General features: G+C 41.0%; 1 protein-coding gene across 2 annotated transcripts in view; it reads right to left on the bottom strand.

Moving 5' to 3' along the window:
- The window catches only part of Grm7 (glutamate metabotropic receptor 7), an 891604-nt gene extending 878810 nt beyond the window's left edge, over window positions 1-12794 (bottom strand). For both annotated transcript variants that reach the window (XM_021164769.3, XM_021164768.3), the window contains exon 1: window positions 11942-12794. In XM_021164769.3, coding sequence (XP_021020428.1) covers window positions 11942-12460 — 519 coding nt within the window. In that variant the 5' untranslated portion in view covers window positions 12461-12794. The remainder of the gene's footprint in view (window positions 1-11941) is intronic.
- Between the last annotated feature and the right edge of the window lie 10395 nt (window positions 12795-23189).

The following is a 23189-nucleotide window of genomic DNA, read 5'->3' on the forward strand; positions in this document are numbered from 1 at the left end:
ATAGAGACAACATGGTCATGCATTTTGAGTACAATTCATGCTTAAACCAAAATCTGGTAGTTGAATGATGAACAAGCATGATTTTCAATTATCCACAGAGGGTGTTCAGTAGTTTTACAGTATCTAATATCTAAAGCCAGCTTAAAACTAGTGAGCTAAAAAAAAATCTCACACATATGTTTTCAGTTTAAAGGGTAATTTGAAGACTGGAAAGATGGCCTGTCTTTGTTGCAGGGGTATTTCCTAAACAGAACTCCAATGGCTCAAGCTTTAATGTCAAGAATTGATAAATGGGACTTCATGAAACTGGAAATCTGTAAGGCAAAGGACATAGTCAATAAGACAAATCGGCAACCTACAGAATGGAAAAAAAAAAACTTCATTAACTTCATATCCTATAGAGGGCTAATATCCCAAATACATAAAGAACTCAAGAAGCTAAGCGCCAAAACAACAAACAACCCAATAAAAAAAAATGGATGGTGGTGGTATAGAACTAAACTGAGAGTTCAAAACAGAGAAATCTTGAATGGTTGAGAAGCACCTAAAGAAATATTCAAAGTCTTTAGTGATCAGAGAAATGTAAATCAAGACGACCCTGAGATTCCACCTTATACCAATCAGAATGGCTAAGATCAAAACCTCAGGTGACAACACATGTTCGTATGGATGTGAAGAAATAGGAATGCTCCTCCATTGCTGGTGGGATTGCAAACTGGTACAACCACTCTGGAAATCAATCTGGAGCTTCCTCAGAAAATTGGAAATAGATCTACCTGAAGACCCAGCAATACCACTATTGGGAATATACCTAAAAGATGCCCCAGCATGCCATGGGGGGACATGTTTCACTATGTTCATAGCGGCTTTATTTGTGATAGCCAGAAGCTGGAAACAACTCAGATGTCCCAAGATAGAAGAATGGATAGAGAAATTGTGGTTCATTTACACAATGGAATTCTACACAACTATTAAGAAGGAGGACATCCTGAGTTTTTCAGGCAAACAGTTGGAACTAGAAAATATCATCCTGAGTGAGGTAACTCAGACCCAAAAGAACATACATGGTATGTACTCAGTAATAAGTGGATATTAGTCAAAAAAAATACAGAATAGACAGGATACAGTCCATAGTGAGGATGATTCAGTCCCACCCACTCAGGAGGGTGAAGAAAGCAACCACAAGAGGGAAAGGAGGGAGAGACCTAGAAGGGCGGAGAGGGGAACATGATCTGTTATTGGGTGGCAGACCAGGACTGAAGCTCTAAGGGTCAGTAGAAAGAACAGAAACAGGCAACCTCAAGAGATATGAGGTTACGGTTACCCTCCAGAATATATCAGAGACCTGGACAGTGAGATACTCTCAGAACTCAAAGGGAGGGACCCTAGATGAAAGGCCCTACACTGGGGAGAAGGAACTTGTAAAGCTCACCTCCAGCAGAAAGACAGTGAGGGATGGTTTGCCATCCCACAGTCAAACCTCTGACCCATAATTGTTCCTGTTTGAAAGAACTGCAGGGAAAGAAATGGAGAAGAGCCTGAGGAAAAGAAAGTCCAGGAACATTCTCAAAGTGGGATCCACCCCAATGGCTGACAGTATTACTGAGGCTATGATGTGCTTACAAGAAGAGATCTATCATGACTGCTCTCTGAAAGACCCAACAAGCATCTGAAAGAGTCAGATGTAAATATTAGCACTCAACCAATGGACAGAAGCTGCTGATCCCTGTGGTTGAATTAGGGAAGGCTGAAAGAAGCCAAGGAGAAGGGAGATCCTGTGTAAAGACTAGCAGTGTTAATTAATCTGGACCCCCAAGAACTCTCCAACACTGGACCACTTAAACAGGCGGCATAAACCAGCTGATATGAGGCCCCTAACACACATACAGTAGAGAACTGTCAGGTTTTTGTTCATTCAGAGATGATGCACCCAGCCCTCAAGAGACTGGAGGCCCCATGGAGTTTTGAGGTCAGGTGGGGTGGGAGGTGTGGACATCTACATGGAGACAGGAGATGGGGAGGAGATATGGGATGTGAAATAGTCTGAGGATGGACTGGGTGGGGGAGCGAATAAAATATAGAATGAAAAAAAAGATTTAAAAAAGAAGATTAAAGAAAAAAGAGATAGAAGAAAGAAAAAGAAACGATCTCAATTATTCTATTTACTAAGCTGATTCAAAATCCCTCATAATTGCTTCACTAAATCCACTTTTTACATCTCAGTGTTAAACTCACTTTTCTAGATGCCTGAGTTCCAAACCCTGGGTTTAAACTTTTCCCTGTTCTTACCGTCATTTCCCCCGTTTTCCTCACCATTAAATTTTATCTAAAGATTCAAGAGGAGTCTTTTGGAAACCTCTACTGTTAGGACCCTGGGTGAAATTACCAACCTAACATCATATGAATCTCCTTCCTACCTATTTTCATTGACCGCTCTTTGCTCTCACCCTCAGTGCCATAGACATAGTTTGCATTTTAAAGAATACGGAACATCTTAACTCCTCTGTTAAAATTCCATCATTGCCTGTCTATGTTTAATGGGTGGGGGGTGGGGGGGAAACGAGAAAGATCTATGACAATGTTCAAGGCCTTTCATCAACTGCTCATTACAGCCTTGGCCCCCAATCTTGCTGATATTTCTTCCTCCCCATGTCATCTTCCAACATGTCAGTGCCAGGTTTCCACCTTAACAGTTGTGCCAATGGTCATTGAAGCTCCTGGGCAGGAGTGATCCCCTGAAAGTTATCTGCATGCTCAAATATGACTTCAAGTCCTTACCCAAATATCACCTTTCAGTTCCACCCTGAATATCAAAATGTCCTATTTATATTTAAAGCTCACCTTTATTTTCCTGTAAATGATTAAGGAGTATTTAGCGTGCCCCACATCATTTTTGAACAGTGCTGAGTTCTTTATGTACTATAACATTAACTTATATCACTTGTTTCTGTGAATACCAATGTATCAGAGGGAGGGAAGAAAATTCTTTTTAAGTAGAATGTCCAAGTTGTTAAAGACATACACATAGAAGAGGCTTAGTGACTATTTCTGAGTAAGACTACAGGTAATGAAAGCAGAAGTAAGCCTAAAAGCATTCAACTAAGATGGCTGAGGTTCTGCAGCTAGAGAAGAATTGCAATGGAATTTTAACTGAGAAGTGAATGCTGTCCAGTATTAACTACTCTAATCCTAAAACCGCATAATTATTTGGGAAAAGGCATACCTGCCTGCAATTTCAGGACTTGGGAGGCAGGGGCAGGAGGACAGCTGAAACTTTGAGGGCAAACTCATGTACATAATGAGCTTCAAGTCATCTAGTACAGCATATCGTAGTCCTGTCTGGAGAATAAACTTAAACAAAATAAAGAAGAACAGCCGGGCATGGTGGCGCACGCCTTTAATACCAGCACTCGGGAGGCAGAGGCAGGCGGATTTCTGAGTTCGAGGCCAGCCTGGTCTACAAAGTGAGTTCCAGGACAGCCAGGGCTATACAGAGAAACCCTGGCTCGAAAAAACAAAAAACAAAACAAAAAAAAAGAACAGAAATAAAAGTTAAATTTCATAGAATTCATTTTAATCAATGTATGAAATTAATTTAAATTACTATATCTCAATCTCTGTCCCTATCTATCTATCTATCTATCTGTCTGTCTATCTATCTATCTATCTATCTAGATATATATTTATGTGTATGTCCATATGTCTTGTAGTATATATGTGTACCCACATATCCATACATATATGTATATATATATATATATATATATATATATATATATATACATACATGTGTGTCTATACATAATATAAATGATGTTATAGAGAGACTTTCCAGGAAAGAAACAGAGAGAAGGGTACAACACATTATAGTTATTATACCTATTATCCAGAAAATTTAGTACTTATGATTATTTTGCAGTAGGAAAACTTAAAATAGGAAAGTAGGAAAACAGAAGAATAATGAAATTCATTGAACACTCAGGGCATGTTAAAGTCAGCATTAAACCATTTACATGTAATCCTCAATATTATTCTAGCAGATGGGTACAATTTTAAAATTATCTATTTATTTATTATTATATGTATAAAGTGTGCACACATGTATGTGTGTGGGTGTGTACATGCAATGGTACTTATGCAGAAGTGAGAGGAAAGCTTGTTGGACTTGGTTCTCCACATCAACAGTGGGTTCCACGGATCTCTCATGTCATCAGAATTGAAGACTAATTCCTACACTTGTGAAGTCATCTTGTGTGCCCAGGAATGTTTTTATTATGCCAATTTGAAAGATACGGTCACTGATGATAACTGCAATTCATGTTCAAGGAAATCAGCAAGAAAAAAGTTGACACATAATAAGTTTAAACTTAGATGCAATTCTTGAACTTGGCTGTCTACTCCTGCCTGAAAACAGAGGCAGGAAGGGCTTTCAAATGAGAACCTTCCCAGTGATGTCTGCCTGAATTGCCACCCTTGCATAAGTCCAGCTTAAAACACAGTCAACATGCTTCACCATTTCAACAAATAGAAATACCATCCTCTAAGCAGTAATGCTGCCAGACCGAGCCTTTCTTTGTGGCTTAGCTGATACCTTTCATCAGCACCCAGAACAAGCAGCAGCAGCTGTGCCATGAAGAAAGCACAACACTCAGAGATGGAGAATTCTGCAAATGACCAATTATAAAACTATTAAGCTGCAGCACTTTCTGAGCAAGAGGCAAAATAATCCATTAAAGTGGAAATTCCTATCCTTCCCTCCAAGGCCCACACAAACATTAGGGTTGCATTTGTTAGGATGTACTTTATGCGGTCCATCAACCTGACTTTCTGCAATTGTATTAATACTGTTCCCTCACTTTGTGCATATATATGAATGATGGATTTCTTCACTTGAGTTCTTGAGAAAGTAGGGTGAATGAAATAAAGTTTAGGATGAGCTGTCACAATCCATAATGACAGGCACTGAATTGGAACAAGAGGAAACATCTTTTCTCATTTATTTAATAAGAGACAGTTACTGTGTGTTTATGCCCAAATGCCTAGCTACTGGCTGAATCATGGAGACTCTTTCACTGGGGGACAATAGTTTGTGTGTTAAATTTCTAGGGGTTTACACAATTAATCATGCTCCACATTTGGATTCAGTATTTCTAAAAAGAGATATGGTTAAGTAATTGACAACTTTGATATCTTTAAGCCATCATGATTTCAGAGTAAGGGGATGCATAATTATTTTTAAGCATTGTTGCATTTGCATAACAGTTAAATACTATGAAAAGTGTTCAATTATCTCGATGTTATCAGGAAGAAAGGATTGTGTGAACACATTTTGCATGCCAACCAGGTAGGTGACTTTAGGCTGCAAGGATCTCTTTTATTAATGTGTAGTATAATAAAATGGGCATGCCGAACTACTGTAAGAACATAATGGTATTACATTCTTGGAAGAACATGGCACAGTTACACTTAAAACTCAAACAATGCCTATCATTATTATCACTGTTGAAAGTATATTAAAATGTCTTATAAAATGTAATGCATAACCTATATCACTATAAAGTCACATAAATTATTTTTGAAGTTATGATCTATTAACTTGGCTGAGGCAACATTTAACATTTAAATGTAGTGGGAAATAAGTTAATTGTTAAAAATATAAATCTCATAGTATTAAGATCCATGTCATGATATTTCTATCAGCTAAATATTTTATTTAAAATGTGTCTCTCTGTGTCTCCGTCTCTGTCTCTGGGTGTGTGTGTTTAAAACATTAACATCTATGTAGTCATGTCAACTCACAAGATATCCATTAATTAATTAGTCTGACATTACATTGCATAATTGTTTTCCTGCTAAATACTGATCATGCATTTTAGTTGCTGGGAACATGAGTTTGCAACTATTCTTAATTACCTATTTAAAGTCAAAGGGGATGAGGAGTGGAGTTGGGCTCCTTGCTTACTGTACAGGGACCCAGGAGTTTAATATACTGTGTACTCCATTACTGAATGAAAATGCTTTTGTGCCCTGGGGATATCAACAAAAGATTTGCTTTAATGAAAGGAACTGAGTGTGGCTCCACAGCTACCAGATAGGAGGCCTAGAGGCTACAGTTTGCATCCAAAGTACCTGCCTTCTCTCTCAACTGCACACAGACAGGGAAGAAGCAATTGCAAAAGCTAAAAGCAACTGCAATCCCCATTCATGCTGGAAAGTGTGAGGAAGATGTAATGGTTTTGAAGAAGGAAAACATGGGTGTAAAGAAAACACCAAGTATTATTTTTGGTTTAATGAATGCCAGTCACTACAGTAGGAAATCAGCTGCCTTCCACCACAGTTAGCAAAAATCAAACTCAATCCGAGGATAATCTGGGTTTCTATTTATTACCTTTAAAATGCATTTGTGTGTGTGTGTGAGTGATATTGGGGTGTATGTAACACAGTGCCTACATGAAAGTCAGTGAATAACTTTATGGATATTGTTCTTTCCTTCCACATTTATATGTATTTATGGATCAAACGCAGGTCACCAGACTTGCAGGAGAAGGGCTTTACCAGCTGAGCCATCTTGCCAGCCTGTTTTTATAGAAATTCAGGGCTCCAGGTTAGCAAAGCTCAAGCTGTCTGTGTCTTCTCCTCAACTCTAATTTCTTCTGTCTGATTTGTTATCAAGTCTCTCTGTGTGTTGACACTCCAACTCACAACTCCCCAGAACTGAACTTCCAAGGAGAAAAGATGATATTTCCACTCTTTCTGACAGAAAGGTCGTGAGGAGGATTCTGGTATGTGTAGACCCAGATGCCCACTACTAAACTATTCATTTACTTTATTTGGCCTGAGCCATGTGACCTAACCCTGAAGTAAGGAACGTAAGAAGGATGTCATTATTCGACACCTGCCTTAACAAAGGCTCCTAGAGTTACTATAAGGCAAGATAGGACAGGACACTAGACCACAAAGATTTAACTGTCATTATAATACCCATAGTGCTCTATGTCTTACCATTTCTTGCTAATTTTTTCTTACCTAAAGCTTAGAGAAGATCTTTACTGCTAGCAAGAGCTTTGATATATGCCGCTCTATAGCAAACTGACCCAAAGAAAAGCAAATAGAAGAAGTAAGGAAAATTCTTAATACACTAAATGAACTTGACTAATAATGATGGAGAAGCTCTGAAAACTATCAGTGAAAAGTTTCCCAAAGGCCTTAAAAATTCAAAGTGGATATATATATATATATATATATATATATATATATATATATATTCATGGATATTTTATAAATGCAAGCTGAAAAAAATTAGACATTTCCAAAGAGTAAAAAGAGTAAAGTGTATCTATGTATGTGTGTTTGTTGTCTGTGCACGTGGATATGTTCATGTATATGTATGCATGCATACAGTATATGTATGTGGAGACCATAAGTCATGTTACAGGTCTTTCTCAATGACTTCTCCACCTAATTTTTTAATCAAGTTCTCTCACTGAAATTGGAATTCACTTAGACACACCATTATGACTAGCCTGTGATTGGTGGATCCAGACTCAAGCCTTCAGATTTGTTCAATAATCATTTTACCTGCTGAGCTATCTTTGCAGCCCCTAGAAACTATGTTTTAAAGATCAAATCCAGATGAAGAAAATGGGGCCTATACAAAGAAAATGACTAGTTTAGGGTAGCAGTGAACGGCATTCACAGCAGTAGAAAGCCTGGTGTCATTCACCTAAGGTCTTTTTAGATCACATATATCCTATATGTATATTAAAGCAGGTCAGTTTTAAGTTCTTAAATTCTAAAGATCTGTGTGAAATTAACATTAAGGTAATATTTGTTTCAATTGTTTGTAAGAGAGAAATGTTCAGAGACATCCTAATTAAATGAATTGTACACACATAAAATATACATGAAGGTGTCCTCAAAGAGAGCATGTAGATGTCTTCATCTCTTTCCTTTCTGCTCTTTTAAAAATGCCCCTTTAAAATTTCCCACTCACCATCTGTTAGGTAAATTTCCTAAAACACAGTAAATGTGGAGGCAGAGATTGTTTTAGAGCTGATTCCAAATGGCAGTGATACCTATATTTATGCAATTTTAAAAAGAATAGGTTAGGGTTGCTTAAAAAAGAAGCCCCCCATAGTAATATCACACACACACACACACACACACACACATGCATACACACACACAGAGAGAAAGAGACAGAGACAGAGAGAGAGAGAGCACACAAGCATATGCCAAGCAATTCTGAGCCCACAGCCTAGATCATGTCACTGCATGCAAAATAGTATTCCAATAGAGTCAGGATGTAACCAAAGTAATTTCTACTCTCTGGGTGTTTTCTCTAAGTCAGTAACAGAGGAGCCTTGATCAGCAATGATCTTCTTTCTCAACACTGTAATGCTTCCTACTCATGGCTATAAAATACTATCCAGGGGAGACTCGTCCTTTGGTCACCACGTTATGTAACCTCCGCACTTTAAGCCATCCCCATCCTGTGATTAGTTTTTAAAAATATGTTACTCCTCGTCAGTAATAATTTATGTTTAATCTTTCTGAGCATTAAGAGAGTATTATTCTGCCAGGGCTCAGAAGCAAATCTCCAGAAATTCCTCCCCAGTGCTTCTTTGAGGCTGAAAATGCATTGCAGGGCAGTTGCTGTGATTTAATACTACTTGACAGAGCCCTGGCCACAAGCTAATTTCATTAGCCTCAAATTCCTGGATTAGAAAGACCCACTAGATCTGATTCTTGTTCTCAGACATGTCATTTGCCAACATATTCAGGGAAGATACTGAAGAGAAGAAAAAAAAAAAAAAGGAGGGGGAAGTGGGAAGGGAGGAAGGTAAGGAGGGCAGGAGGCAGACAGAGAGACAGGGAGAGAGAGAGGCGGAGTCTGACCTGACTTTTCCATCCCATCTCTTGCTTTGCACCCTTCCTTGCTCACCAGTGAGCAGAGAATTCCAAGTGAAATGCAGCATTTACCTTGAGTAGCCATCCGTGTCCAGCTCCTTATTTTACAGTGTTTCTCACCCTGGCTCTGGCAGAAGCAGCATTTGTTGTACCTCTGACTATCTCATTACCTCCTCCTGCCCCCCAGTGCTCCACATCCCCTCACTTAGTCTCTAAGTATCTCCTCCCTCAGGCTACAGGTTCATCTCACTATAAATGTATATCTCACGTTATCAGTTTGGCATGGTCCACACAGCCACCCACGAGAACTGAAGCAAAGAAGAAAAAAAAAAAAAAAAAACCCAAAAAAAAAATCACTGCAGAGCTGAGAATTCAGTCATTTGGAGGAGTTTATTTTATGTAGAACAATGTTAATTTAACAGAAGCCTCGAATTCCAGAGGAACTTCACCTACTCTCCCTTGCCTCTTCCTCTGTTTGAAGGTGCCTATCATTATTCTACCTTAATTCACTTTAATTGTTTTACAGAATGACAAAGCCTGGAAAACTCCTGGAGTCTAAGGGCCTCTAAAATCACATGCAGGAAAAAAAAAAAAAAGCTACCAAAGGATATCTATGTGAAATACAGAGAAAGAGAAGTATGTATTGAGATATATGTTTATATCTATGCACACACACACACACACACACTTCAATGTGGGTAATGGCTAAACTAGGGTGCACACTGTTATGCCCAGCGTGCAGCACAAGCCACAAGTTGGAGCGTCTCTCCCACTCCCACTCCCAGCCTCTTCTCAGTAACTGCAGGTGAGAAGCAGGGCCTCTTTTGCCTCAGCTGTACAATCCAACTTGAATAGCTGCAATTTGCAAATTAGAGGAAAATGACAGTGTTTTCTCTGAATGGTTTGAGTCCCAACCCACACTGCTCAGGCTGGCATTAATTTCCATCCCTCCCCAGCTCAAGGAAAGAGGGCAAGGAAGTAGAAGACCAGACATTTGTTTCTTTGGAAGTTGTCTCAGTTTTTAAATGCTACAGGATAAGAAATCAGCTCCCCTGGAGTCCTTTGAACACTGTCCCTAGCTTCATTTGCAATGAATTTCTTGGATATTTCACTCTTTTTTCACAGACATTGGTCCATCTGGGTAATGTCTATGCTCCAATTCAGGAGAATCCCAGGCAGAGAAATAATATTCAAATGCTCAATGCAGAATGAGCATCCCACCTCTCAAGGCTTGGGAGAAAACTGCCAACACACACACACACACACACACACACACACACACACACACACCACACACCCCTCAGGTACTGTCCCAATCTTCATCTCTTCATTCTTTCTGCAGCTACAGCTCAGCTCCTCCACCCCAAGCTCCCAAACTTCAAGTTTGGAGGTGAACAAAATTCTTTTTAAATGTGATAGCAGTAGCCCAGGCTGTTCGAGAATTCAAGCAACCTAGAGAAAAGTCTGCCCTCAAATCACTTTAGGAGAGTGCAAGCAGCAAGAAGTCTCCAGGCAGACACATTCAGGAGCCATTGGTGTGCTCTACTGATTAGAAGGGACCCACTAGCTTCAAGGGAACACTTTTGCTGCTTGAGCACAAAGTTCCCTCTCCTGGAGATGATGCAGGTCCTTTGCTGGCCTGGACATCACCCACCAGCAGGTCCCTCATAAAACTCCTACCCTTAGGGAAAGCATGTGAGCAAGAGTCACTTCTTAGACTTGGGCAGCACAATCCTGCAGGCACCAACTTGCACAGCTAAGGGAAAGGGTTGGCTGGATCTGGTTACCACCAAAGGAGTGAGGAAGCCCTGGGTTAATAAGAAAGTCATATCCAAACTGACTTGAGGCAAGAACTTGAGTGTGAGAAAAGGAAACGGGGTTGAGAAATGCCTATGAGGAAGGGAAACCAAACAAGGAAACAGAGAAGCATAAGGACACCTTGTCAGAGTTCCCTGAACTCAATTTCTAACCCTCAAAGCTATCCATTTCTACCCAGTGCAGTGCAGTCTAGGAGACAGAGGCTGCAGGGACCAAAGGCAGAGCACTGCGGTTGGAGCCCTAGATCTGCCTTCCTTCTGTTTTTGAACCCAGGGCATAAGACCTGCATAACCCGCTTTTGCACATCCACTGTTCTTGGGCAGAGCAGGCTGAATTTCCCAGCTTAGAGCCTGGAATTCTGGGTGTGGGGCTGCATTAGTGAGGGAGGGGGGCAAGGAGCGCAGGGAGCAGTCAGTGAAAGGGATTTTATTTCGCAGTTAGCATGAGCTCATCCCCAGCTGAGGTCTGAAGTGGCAGCAGAAAGCTAGCTGATCGCCCAGCTCCAGCCACCGGCCGGACTGCAAATGCAATTTAGGCGGTGCACAAAATTGCCAGGAGGAAACCAACTCAGGGGGATCACGTCAGCAGGCGGGGTCTCCCCAGTGGGGCGGGTACCCCTATGCCTCTGATGGAGATGGGCTACAGGTCGTAAATTCAACCCCAAAGAGATGGGCAATTATCATCCACATGCGGGTAAACCCAACCCTCTTTTGAAGAAGGGGTTTCTTGAGGTCTTCGAGAATATTTCCATGGAGTCGAGGTTTCCTAAGTGGCTTGGGCATGGGAAGCTGGGGAGTTGAGAAATGCCATTTTCAAAGCATCTTCTAATTTTTCATATTTCTTGTGTCTAACCTGCTCCCCTAGGAGCCCAGACACTTTTACAAGCCTGTTTCCGAACCATATTTCACTCTAATGCAAACCATTTAAATCATCGCCTTGTTTTTCCGAAGATTGCTTCTTGTAAATGGGACCATAAATCCGGGGAGTCATGCCGTATGGAGTGGAGCGTGGACAGGGAAAGACATAAAAGAGGAGTAAACTAAGCAAGGAAGATACCTCCTTGGGTGGGGTGGGAGGGATTCGGCAGGATCTCCAGGGTAGAAATGTCAGAGTGCTGGCCTGACCCCTGCAACCCATGAAGTCCAAACCAGCTTTTAAGGTTAGAGCGCAGGGAGCCACAGAATGCTCCTCCCCAAAGGGAGCGCCCCCCTACCTGGAAAAGCCTCAAGATGTTGGCTACCATGATGGAGACGGAGCTCCCCGAAGCCCCAATCACTCCAACTACTTTCTCTGGCTTGACGAAAACCGGGGGCTCTCCGTTGGTGCAACGCACGTCGGAGGTGTCCTTCTGGATAAGCGCCTGGACGAAAGTGAGCGACTGTTCGAGCGCATAAGTGTCCCTGGAACAAGTGTCCAGGATCCGCGCGCCTAACGTTACGTTGGGCAGCAGGTTGGGATCGCTGTTGATCTGGTCGAGAGCATAAAGCATAGCTTCCAGCCTGTGGATCCCATTCTCCCTCTTGATGTCGCCGCAGGGCACTCCGCTGGGACCCTTGGCGTGCACTGGGAACAGCCCCCCAAGGGTGACGTCCCCCTCGATCCGGATCGAGTGCGGGGCGTACATCTCCTGGCCGCGCGCCGCCGCCGCCAGCACGCACAGGAGCACCTCCAGCACGCAGCAGGGGAACTTCATCAAAGTCAGGACGCGGAGCAGCTTCCCCAGCTGGACCATGCCGCTCCGGATGCTGCTGCGGTAGCGGCGGCGGCGCTGGAGGGGATGCTGGTGGGCTCTCCCAGGTCCCGGCTTCTCGAGGTGAGCTCCTTTCGGGGGAAGCCCCGGGGACTTCTGTAGGCACAGAGGGTGGAGGAGACAGAGGAGGTGCAGCAGGAGAGGGATGGGGGGTCCCAGGGCGTCAGCCAGTCTTTGGCACCTGGCACTGTAGCTCCGCTGGCCCGTGCACCAGCTTGCGCTCCCCGCTCCCTGGCTTGCCTCTCGCGCTCTCCAACAGCCAAGCACTGGGGAGAGGGCAGGGATTGCTATCGCTTTAAATGGTCGTTGGGCTCCCTCTCCTCCTCCTCCTCCTCCTCCCACTCCCTCTCTCCCTCCCTTGCTTGCTATCCATCTCTCCCCACCCTTCCCAGCGCCAGCCCTCCCCACCGGTTTGCATCATCACGCAGGGAGGGGCTGCGTGCTGAGGTAAGGGGGGTGGTGGTGGAGGAATGGGTGGGTGGCCCGGGAGCCGAGAGGTTGCCTGTTCAGGGGAGTTTCCTGGTCCCCAGGGAATCTGTGGATTTTTGGATACTAGTAAGGGCTAAGTAAGCTCTTGTCCCCAACTCTGGGATGGAAACCTCGGGTTCACCAATACCCACGCCCATGTTCTAGGAACTGCAGACATCCACTTGGGATGTGCAGCGATGTTGGTGCTGACTTATGGGGAGCCCCTGAGTCTGATCTTTGACTGTCAGCTCTGGCAGAAAGCTAGGGAGTACAGAAGTGGAGCAGCTGGTGAAAGGGGGAGGGAGGAGAGGAGATTCCAGTCTCTAAAGCTAGTCCTCTTGTGCTAGCTATACTCAAAAAAATACAGGACATTCTGGAACCCGATTCTTGACTAAAGTCCTTAACCAGAGGCTTCTCCTGTAGTAGGTACCCTCTATCTTGGAGGGAAGCTGAAGCCAAGAAGAAATCTAAAGTGGTACTCCACCCTCGATCTTTCTAAGGGCGAAGGGTGGTCAAACTAACCACATTCTTCAGCAGGTCTGCGGGAAATTAACCACTGATTCAGGCAGTGCCTTTCCTCCTCTTTGCTGCAAGATGAGACACTAAGAACTCCAGCACTTTCCTCTGTAGTGTTGACAGGTGTACTGCTCCCTCCTACCTATTTTCCAAGATACTCCTGGGCTGGTGACAGTTTTTCTTTACAGTTAAGAAACAGCGGGAAAGTGGGGGAGGGTAAAAGGAAGTAAAAGGAGCTGGAGAAGTCTCTTTAAAGATGGGGATTGTAGGTTTTTGTGGTTTTGTTGTTGTTGTTGCTTGTTTGTTTGTTTGTTTGTTTGTTTTCATTTGCTGCCATGGGATTTGGGGAACAAAGCAAAGAATGCTCAGGCAAGTTCCACTGTAGAAGGGAAATTACCCCTACTGAAACTTAGCCCATTCATGCAACAAGTGTCCTTAGCTCTGTTACAGGGAAATTTAAAATTTCTCTGGGACCTTAACTCAACTCTTGGTGATGTTTTCTGCTGTAGTGTGTAAAAGCTATATTGTACAGATTTGAGCGTGGTGGAGAGAAAGCCACAAACAAGAATACTACGCTTTCTGGTGTTGATGAAGAATCTATTGTTAGACATAATATATAGTTCTGTCATATTGCCTCTACCACCAACTACCTGTGTGTCCTTGGTATTTCAGTGCCTCTGCCTGAGTTTTAGTTTCCCCATCTGGAAAGTGATGAGATGGAGTTGGATGTCCTCCAAGTTGTCTTTTAACTAAAATCCTTTGTTAAAATAGGCCATGTCCCTTTCGCTACAGCGCTCTTTTTAGGCCAATATTCTCTGTTGCTTTATGCATAGGAAACCAGGACAAAAAATCTTCAGAACCCATCACCAACCTTAACTGGCACTGTGGACTTTATGTGTTAGGTCAGGTGCTTCTGCTGGGCATCTGTTCTTCCTCCACATATGAATAGTCCATCACTTTCATTTGGGACATGTTCCTCTCTATTTCAATGCTTATGGTTTGAGAACTGAGCCCTCTTCCTATAATGTAGATGTGGCTTATTAGTTCATGTGATCATTCTAGTCATAGTATCACAGTCAAAAGAGAGAATAAAGGTCAACCAGAGTCTGAAGAACTCATCTTTGTCTTTGGTGGGGAAGCCAAAACAGAGGCCAGAGACTGGAGCTGGAGGTGGGGCTATTACTGGACTTGGTCACATCTCTGTAAAGTTGGGGAAAAAAATAGGCCCTCTGCTCAACCCCTTCATGTCCCTCTTTTGGAAAACTATCATGCTCTTCTGATTTTCTAAGTACAAGGTACTTTACTGTCATCTTCCACGAAACTGTACTGTGATTCATATGCAAATTATATACAATATGTATATCAGTCACCCACTGTCTTGATACCTACTACACCAATGTACACCCAGCATAATTACGTATCATGGTGGCTCCTGCAGTGTGCAGCCAGTCTGTACATTGAGGACGAGCTCTGTGTTTGAATCCCAAACTGAGGTAGAGAGCAATGAAGACAGGGATGGAGAGGGGTGTGATAGAGTGGATAGGGACAGAGATGATATGGATGGGAGAAAGGAAGGAGTAAAAGAAAGAGACACAGAGATAGGGAAATGGATAGTCTAGAAAACACATAGAGTGGGGGACAAATAGAAAGTCATCTCAATAAATTATAAATTCAGAACTCCCCCCATCCCCTATCCAGGCATACTTGAAGCAATACTTGTAGGGTTTTTCCACTTATATGCATATGTGTTTTCTTTCTATAATTTGAAGTCAAGAGCAATCTTGTAACTCTTCTATTGTAATGCCCTACGTCAGAATGCTGAGTGAAGTAGTTGGGGTAGGGATTCTGTCAATATAGAGTTGTTGAAGCTGCAAAAGAAGAAAAAGCAAATGGAACAACTGAAAGGAATACAGTCAACAGCACATGAGGACAACGATGCCTGATTTTAAATACCAGTGGCTTGGGCTCTCTTTAGTGAATATGGAATCTTTCTTTTATTTTGAATTTCATGCAATGCTTTAGAAAGTTGCTACCAAATAGTACTCAGGGATGAGTTACAAGTAATCACTAGTTTTCACCTGCACATGTATTCATCCATTCTCTCCCATTGCCCTCTCCCATCCCATGATAGTCCCATGAATACCTTTAAGCCATCTGTGCCACCCCAAATGCCACCCCATTCAGTGGGTGTTTTCTTGTGATGGCTAGTTTTATGTCAACTTGACACAAGCTATAGTCACTGGAGAGGAGACAGCCTCAATTGAGAAATTGGCTTTATAAGATTGGGGAGGAGGCAAGCATTGCTATAAATTTTTTTCTTAATTAGTAATTGGTGTGGGAATGCCAAGGCCATTGTAGGTGGTGCTATCTCTTGGTGTGTGGTCCTCAGTTTTATAAGAAGGGAGGTTGAAAAAGACTTGAGAAGCAAGGAAGTAATTATCATTTCTCCATGGCCTCTGCATCAGCTCTGGCCTCTAAATTTCTGCACTGTTTGAGTTCCTGTTTTGATTTTCTTCAGTGATGAACTATCATCTAGAAGTATAAGCCAAATAAACATTTTCTTCCTGTACTTGCTTTCAGTCATGGTGTTTCATCACAATAAAAGTAACCCTAGCTAAGAGCCCTGTTCTCTTTGAGCATTCTCCCTAAACATCTGGCAACTAGTATCATATCCCTTGTAGTAAGCTATTTGTGTATATGTCTGACTTCTCTGCCAAGTTGTAAGATCCTTAAGGGTAAGAGCTAGAGTGTTAATTTTCTCTTCACCCAAGACAATGCTTCCAATGATGTCTGTGTCTAAGTTTCACTCATATATTGAAATGAATCAGAACGGGTTCAATCTGAGCTGTCCTTACCTGGCAGTGACCAGAACCTCAAATGGACAGAGCACATAAGTTTCTCAGCTCTTAGTCATTATGCACTATTTCTGGAATATAATGGATAATTAATGTTCTTTAAAATACTTTTGTTTAGAAAAAATGGAAGTCTGAAACAGCTTTACCTTAAACACTTGATCAACTACATGAAAGTATAGATTGGTTCTTCTGGATTTAAGACCTCGCTTTTGGACCAATAGCTGAGCCTGCTGCCATAGGGTGCCTGAACAAGGTAAGAGACACTGAGCTCCGTTTTTAGGTAGACATTGGCATCTCTGAACTATATAGAAAGCAAAATTTATTACTAGAGGAACTACATGTGATACTGAGTTTACAGAATCACTATGCATTTCGAACCCACAGCATCACATTTATTTTTATATATGAAGCCACAGTGGAGAACCTAGCCCCTTATAGTAGGCATTTATTTTTCATTGGAATTATAAATTGAAATCACCCTGTAAAAATTGTTCAGGTAGAACTGGGATAATGATTATTATAAGGGCAGGTGTAACTGAAAAAGAATCTCACTTTATCCACAGAGATAATACATTATAAAAAGTGTCTGCAGGCTTGCTTCTGTACAATCATCCATCTCTACTCATGGTCTCATAAAAATATCTTACTGAACATAAGAGTTCCTCCCTATTTTTGTTCAATTTTATGAAAAGGTTTAGCTCCATTTTTTTTTTTTTTTAGATTTTTTAAACTTTTATTTTATGTAGTTGAGTGTTGCCCAAATGTATGTTTGTGTTTGTATGCAGTACCAAGAGGCCAGAGAAGAATTGGATCTTCTCCAGTCCTGGAACTGGAGTCATGGATATCTGGGAGCGACCACGTTGGTGCTCTAAGACCAACCAACCAACCAACAGCAAAAACAACAGCAAAACCATCTAGTTTTCGCAAAGAGCATAAAGTGCTCTTAACCACTGAGCCATATCTCCTGCCTCAATTTCATCTTTTTTTTTTCCCTGTGATTTCACTTTCCATCATTCTTTGTGGCAAAACACTTTCTACTTTTAATTTTCTGTCTCCTTGCATATGTGTGTGGGTGTCTGCAGGCCAGAAGAGGGCAGAGTAATCTCATGTAGCTGCCACTGCAAGCAATCTTGAGCATCTCAGCATGGGTGCTGGGACCCACACCTCCTCAGGATCAACAAGCACTCTTAGCTGATTAGCCAAACCCCAATATCTTTTCTGTATATATTTAAATCTAATTTGTAATATAGCCAGCTACCGTTAATTTCTGCTTCTTTTTTCCCTATATGTGAGCATATTTATGTATAGGTAAGGCCTAGAAGAAGTTGTCAGCTCTGGAACAAGATTTACGAGTGACTGGTAAGGTACCTAATGTGACTGCTAGAATCTGAACTCAGGTCTTCAAGAGCAGCAAGTCCTATTAGCTGTTGATGCATCTCTCCTCCCCTTAATAGCATTTCTTAAGCTAAAACAGTCAAAATATCATTCCTTTCTTCATACATATATTCAGCCACATGTTTTGGATTTTTTTATTTTTTGACATAGCATCTCAAGAATCCATTTTTCCAAAGATCAGATTGACCTTCTTGCCGGGTGGTGGTGGCACACACCTTTACCTTTAATCCCAACACTTGGGAGGCAGAGACAGGTGGATTTCTGAGTTCGAGGCCACCCTGGTCTACAAAGTGAGTTCCAGGACAGCCAGGGCTATACAGAGAAACCCTGGCTCGAAAAAACAAAAAAGAAAAAGAAATTGACATTCTTATCCTTTTACCTCCTAAGCATGGGGAACAAACATGGACTCATCAAGGTTATATACAGTGCCAGGGATTGGCCTTCATACTTCTCCTGTGCTCACAACCAGCTGCAACTTTAGTTCATGGATTATGTTTACCTTTTCTGAACTTTCTTAGAACCAGACACATGATGCACATACACATGCCCAGGCATAATTCTTATATGCATAAAATGAAAATAAATAAGACGTCACCTAGTGAATTCTATCTTCAGATAGAATAGAATAGAGACAGAATTAAAATGGACATTCACACTTACTTTCCATTATTAAACATGGTCACTTTTCCATGGAGAAAAAGAAACTATTACATTTTGTGTTCTATTTTTCTGAGATTCATTTTTTGGTAGATATATTTATGTCATTTAACTATCATCTATCCCTCATATTTCTTTTTTTATTGTTAAAATATCTGGTATTGCACAGAAATACATAGTAAAAGCCTCTGCAGGCTAGGACAAAAATGACTTCTCTTGATCGTCTTCCTTTTTAATGGTCTATTTTGCTTTAGGAACTCAAGTAAGTGGTACACAGGACAAGTTTTAGAAGATTATTATTATTATTATTATTATTATTGTTTTGTTTTTTTGAGACAGGATTTCTCTGAATAGCCCTGGCCGTCCTGGAACTCACTTTGTAGACCAGGCTGGACTTGAACTCAGAAATCTGCCTGTCTCTGCCTCCCAAGTGCTAGGATTAAAGGTGTGTGCCACTACCGCCCAGCTAGAAGAATTTCTTGGGGGTTGTGCTTTGATGTGTTTGTAGATATGCCACCCAGGATCACAGTAGCCTCTTTCCTAGCTGCCTGCAGATATAGAGCGCAAGAAACCCAGGGTTCCTAATTTTTCTGTGTCATTACATAAACTATAAAATCTTATTGTTTAGATGTATTTATTTGAGATTTCTCCTACTTGTAAGCAAATATATGATATAACTAAATGTATGCATTATTAAGGCTGAGGAGGTGGCTCAGTGCTCAAGTGCATATACTGCTCCTGGAGAGGACCCAAGTTCAGTTTCCAGCACTCTCTTCCAGTGTCTCATAACCAACTGTCACTTCCCATTATGGACTCTGGACACCGGTACTCACTCTGGTTTATACCTAAATATAGCTGTATACATATACACACATAATTGAAACTAATGAAAAAACTAATTCAAAAAGACTTGCTGTGAGGACTGAAGGAATGGTTCAGCAGCTTAAAACACTTCCTACTCTCTGAGGGGATTTGTGTTAGGTTTCCAGCACCCATCTGTTAACTCACAGCCATCTGCAACTTTAGTTCCATGGATTCTGATGACCTTTACTGAACATTCTTAGAACCAGACACATGATGCACATATATACACACAGGCAACAATCTCATATGCATAACATGAAAGTAAATAAAACTATATTTTAAAAATTATATCAGCATTAACAAATACGATATTAGTATATTTGTGTTAAGGTTGACTGTTGTCCATGGTGTTTTGTTCTTCCTGATCTCAGTGATCCAGCCCATTTCCCCTTTTACTAGAGAGGGAGAACATTCCTCACTGGCACTTGGGTAAGATCATGAGACTAATTTAGAGAAAATCATAGTAATGAAGAGGATTCATTGCATAATGCTAGACCTCTCTTACATACCATATTTTGTTCACCTTAAACATGTATCCCTTCCATAGATGTGAATAAGTATAGAGATGTTGGTTGGAGTCTGCATGGGGGGAGTTTGACTGAGCTTACCCTACACCACCTGAGTGAGTTCTGGGTTGTAGGGAAGAGTTGAGGCACCACTCTGAGGATGGAAAAGCACAGTCTGAGACATGAGAAAGCTTGAGCTGGTCGGAGAGGCCTTTAGCAGGAGAGTAGGTTAAACCTCTGTAGGTGAAGGTGTTCTTCATGGTGCCCCACAGTGGCTCTTGGTGAAAAGAGATAGTCCATGGTTCTAAACAGGTTATTGTTGTGTCAGAAAATGGATGGGTAAAACCATACCCCACTTCTCAGGGTGGGTCTGAGATTAAATCCTTTTTGTGGGGAGAAATGTTTGAGAAGGGAAGCTTATTGGCTAAGCCCTCCTGGCCTCTAAGTACCTCATGGAGCCTGTTCTGGCCCAATGTAACCTAGGACACATTTTTTTTTTTTTAATGTGAGAAGCATGGCAAGCGATCCAAGTCAGGAGTTTTTCAGGAAACTGGAAGATGCCTAAGCCTCAGGTGTATGCCCACTGAGTCTCCTGGTCTTGACCTGCTCTATGTTATCAAATTTCCAGGAATGGTTTTATGTCCTACAAATAAGAGAGCAACATGATTGACTTTTTCACTTGTCAAGCAAAAGATTTTCTCTTCTTTAGTTTCCAGTCAAACCAGCCTGGAAGCACTTATTTTCTACCCTATTTCCCAAATCTCTTCAATGACTTCTTAAGTTAGTAGTGGATGGGAAGTCAACTTCCAGAAGCTTCCATTTTTACGAAAAAAAAAAAAAAAGTCAGAGAATTAAATGAAACCACAGAAGGAAGCAGATTCAGATGTAAAACAAAGACTAGAGGCCCAACATGGTTCCTTGAGAATGAGTTCAGTCATGCTTCAAGCTCCATTCACCACTGAATATTCCATCTTCCTGTGCACTAACTTCTTTCATTTTCTTGGGTTGTTTCATTTGTTTGTTTGTTTTATCTGATGTCGGTTTTCCTGTATCTCAAACTGGCCTTGAATTTGCTGTGGTAGGAATGAAAACCTTGAGTTCCTGATCCTCCGGTGTCTACTTTCTAATTGATGGAGTTATACACATACTCCACCACATTTGGTTGTTTCATCATTTGGAAAAGCTATTTTGAGTTGGTTCTTGCATAATCAGCAGTGTTAATTAGACAGTTACAGCTTAAAGATAAACAGATAACTAAATGTATAAGAAGCTACTGATTATTAGACTTCCGTGAGAAGGTATTGTTGAAAGTTTATAACTTGGTGATAATAGAATAAAATGGCCTTCAAGTCAGTTCCCCAGATGACTACAGACCTTGAGAAGATAAGAGCAAACATGAAATGATCATTTTATGGGAAAATAAAATGAAAACATAGTAAGGGCAAAATATAGGTAATAAGTCTTTAGTCTTAAGAATGTAATTTCTTATGTTTATCCTTAACAGGTCATATGACAATGGAACTGGGATGAGTGCACATGTGTGCTATTTATTTATTTATTTATTTTGGTTTGGTGTTTGTGTGTATATGTTTGTGTGTGCATGTGCACATTTGCACAATCAGCAAACATGCAAGGTTGTGTACACATGTATGTGGAGTTTAGAGGGTTTTCATCAACAGGTACCTTTGTCAGTCACTGTCTATCTTATTTGTTTATTTATTTATTTATTTATTTATTTATTTTGAGAAAGAATGGGGATTCTCATTGAACCCAGAGGGCTTCTTATTTACCTGTGCTAACTGGTTAGCAAGCTCTAAGGATCATTTTGTCTCAATCTTCCCCTGGCTGGATTTCAGGGGTTTCACTGCAATCTGTAGGCTTTTAAATGGTTTCTAGGCATCAGACCTCATGTGTTCTTGCTTTGGTGGCAAGTATTTCATTGATGGTCCCTCTATTGCTTTTCTATGTAAAATCTGAAACAATGCTCTGAGCATAATGACCTACCACTGTCATCGCAAACAGCGTGGACACACAGTCAGGGGAAATGTTGTATGTAATGCTAGCCCTTTTCTATACAGAATGCTCCAAATTAGCAAGAGATAATGGAGGAGCTTTGTTTCACAACAAACAACAAAACACCTCCACCACCACCATCAAAATGCTGACCCATAGCAATGAATATTTTTAGTATTTTTACTCCAGTAAGGACCCAAAAATTGGGATACATAGTAAATCATAAGTCCTAGTTATCCAAAGTTCCATGTATTTGTCTGGGTATGGTGACGATCAGCAGTAATCTCAACATTTTGGAAGCAGAAGCAGGCAGATGAATTAGAGACAGTCTGAACTGTGGTGAGTTCCAGACCAACCAGGGATGCATTGCTGTCTCAAAAAATAAATAAATAAATAAATAAATAAATAAATAAATAAATAAATAAATAAAAATAAAAGTGGTATGTCTCATCCCTATCAGTTTTCATTTGTTGGTACATACACTTGTGACATATGGCTTTGAACTTGCTGCTTGTACTTTTTCAGGTCTGTTCTTGTACACTGGATTCTGTTGTGATTTAATAATGTGCCTCGGTCAACCACTGCTAAAGCACCAAAAGTTCAAAGTTCAAAATTTGCTTACATGAAGCTCAAATCTAATATTTTACCTGAAGTGTACAAAGGGATATTTTCCTTTCTGATTATGAATTGATTCAGTTAACATTACTTTTTACTAAAAGCCCTGTTTTATGAATCTCTTGACAGATTATCTAACCCAGGTGGTCAGCCCTAAACACAGGCACTATAAAATGGGCTTGTTAGTTACAGACACACACACACACACACACAGAGAGAGAGAGAGTTAGAGAGACAGAGACAGAGACAGAGAGAGAGAGAGAGACAGAGACAGAAACAGAGAAACAGAGAGGCAGAGAGAAGCAGAGAGAGAGAGACACAGACACAGAGATAGAAAGAGAGAGATAACACACGTATGTGTATATGTAACAATAATAATTATAGAAGATGAGGTCATGAACTTTAGGGAGAGTCAGGGAACAAGGAAAATGTTGGAAGGAAGTGAAGAGGATGAAAATGATGTAAATATGTGAAATTCTCAAGAGAGTAAAAAATTGGAATTCCAAATAATCGTCCTTTCTTTAAATTTTCCAAACTTTTCCTTCTGAATGAACTTTGTGTACTTTAATATAGAGAGTCGTGGTATTATATGTTTACCTTTTGCATAATCAAAACATTAGGCATTTCTCTGTTTCATCCTTCTTAGTAGATCAAAGGATAATGTCCGCAACAGTGGTTGATATTCATGATTTATTGAAAATTCAAGTTATAATTTTAAGTTCATCTTGTATATTTTAGAAGCCTGCTTCTCTGTTCTATGTCTCTAATCTTTAACTTCCTATCCACATTGAAATTGTATAGGCAAATATGATGCCAATTTTG

This window comes from Mus caroli, unplaced genomic scaffold, assembly GCF_978045245.1.
Source record: "Mus caroli unplaced genomic scaffold, Mus_caroli_1 scaffold_7, whole genome shotgun sequence".
Classification (NCBI taxonomy): Eukaryota; Metazoa; Chordata; class Mammalia; order Rodentia; family Muridae; genus Mus; species Mus caroli.